Raw genomic sequence first — 229 nt, forward strand, 5'->3', positions numbered from 1 at the left:
GCCCCGCCTCTCCCGCCAGCCCATAAAGGTCCGGGGCGGCGCGGCCGGCACCCACAGCAGTCCCGCCGCAGCCGGTTGCCTCCTCTTTCTCCCTTCTTCCTTCTGTTCTACCCGAGGACTCGAGGATGATGGATGCCAGCTGTCTGCGGGCCCGCTGCCTGCTGCTCTTCCTTGGTGAGTCTTTCCGTCCCTGGGGCCGGGGCTGGCAGGGGCGGGGGGGGGGCCGGGT

At 70.7% G+C, this 229-nt stretch overlaps 1 protein-coding gene across 1 annotated transcript in view; it reads left to right on the forward strand.

The window, feature by feature from the left end:
- Positions 1–128: 128 nt before the first annotated feature.
- Positions 129–229, forward strand: part of EREG (epiregulin) — an 8179-nt gene continuing 8078 nt past the window's right edge. Inside the window, exon 1 of the mRNA XM_009872253.1 lies at positions 129–174. Within this exon, the coding sequence (XP_009870555.1) occupies positions 129–174 (46 nt within the window). The remainder of the gene's footprint in view (positions 175–229) is intronic.

The sequence above is a fragment of the Apaloderma vittatum genome, unplaced genomic scaffold, assembly GCF_000703405.1.
Source record: "Apaloderma vittatum isolate BGI_N311 unplaced genomic scaffold, ASM70340v1 scaffold37910, whole genome shotgun sequence".
Classification (NCBI taxonomy): Eukaryota; Metazoa; Chordata; class Aves; order Trogoniformes; family Trogonidae; genus Apaloderma; species Apaloderma vittatum.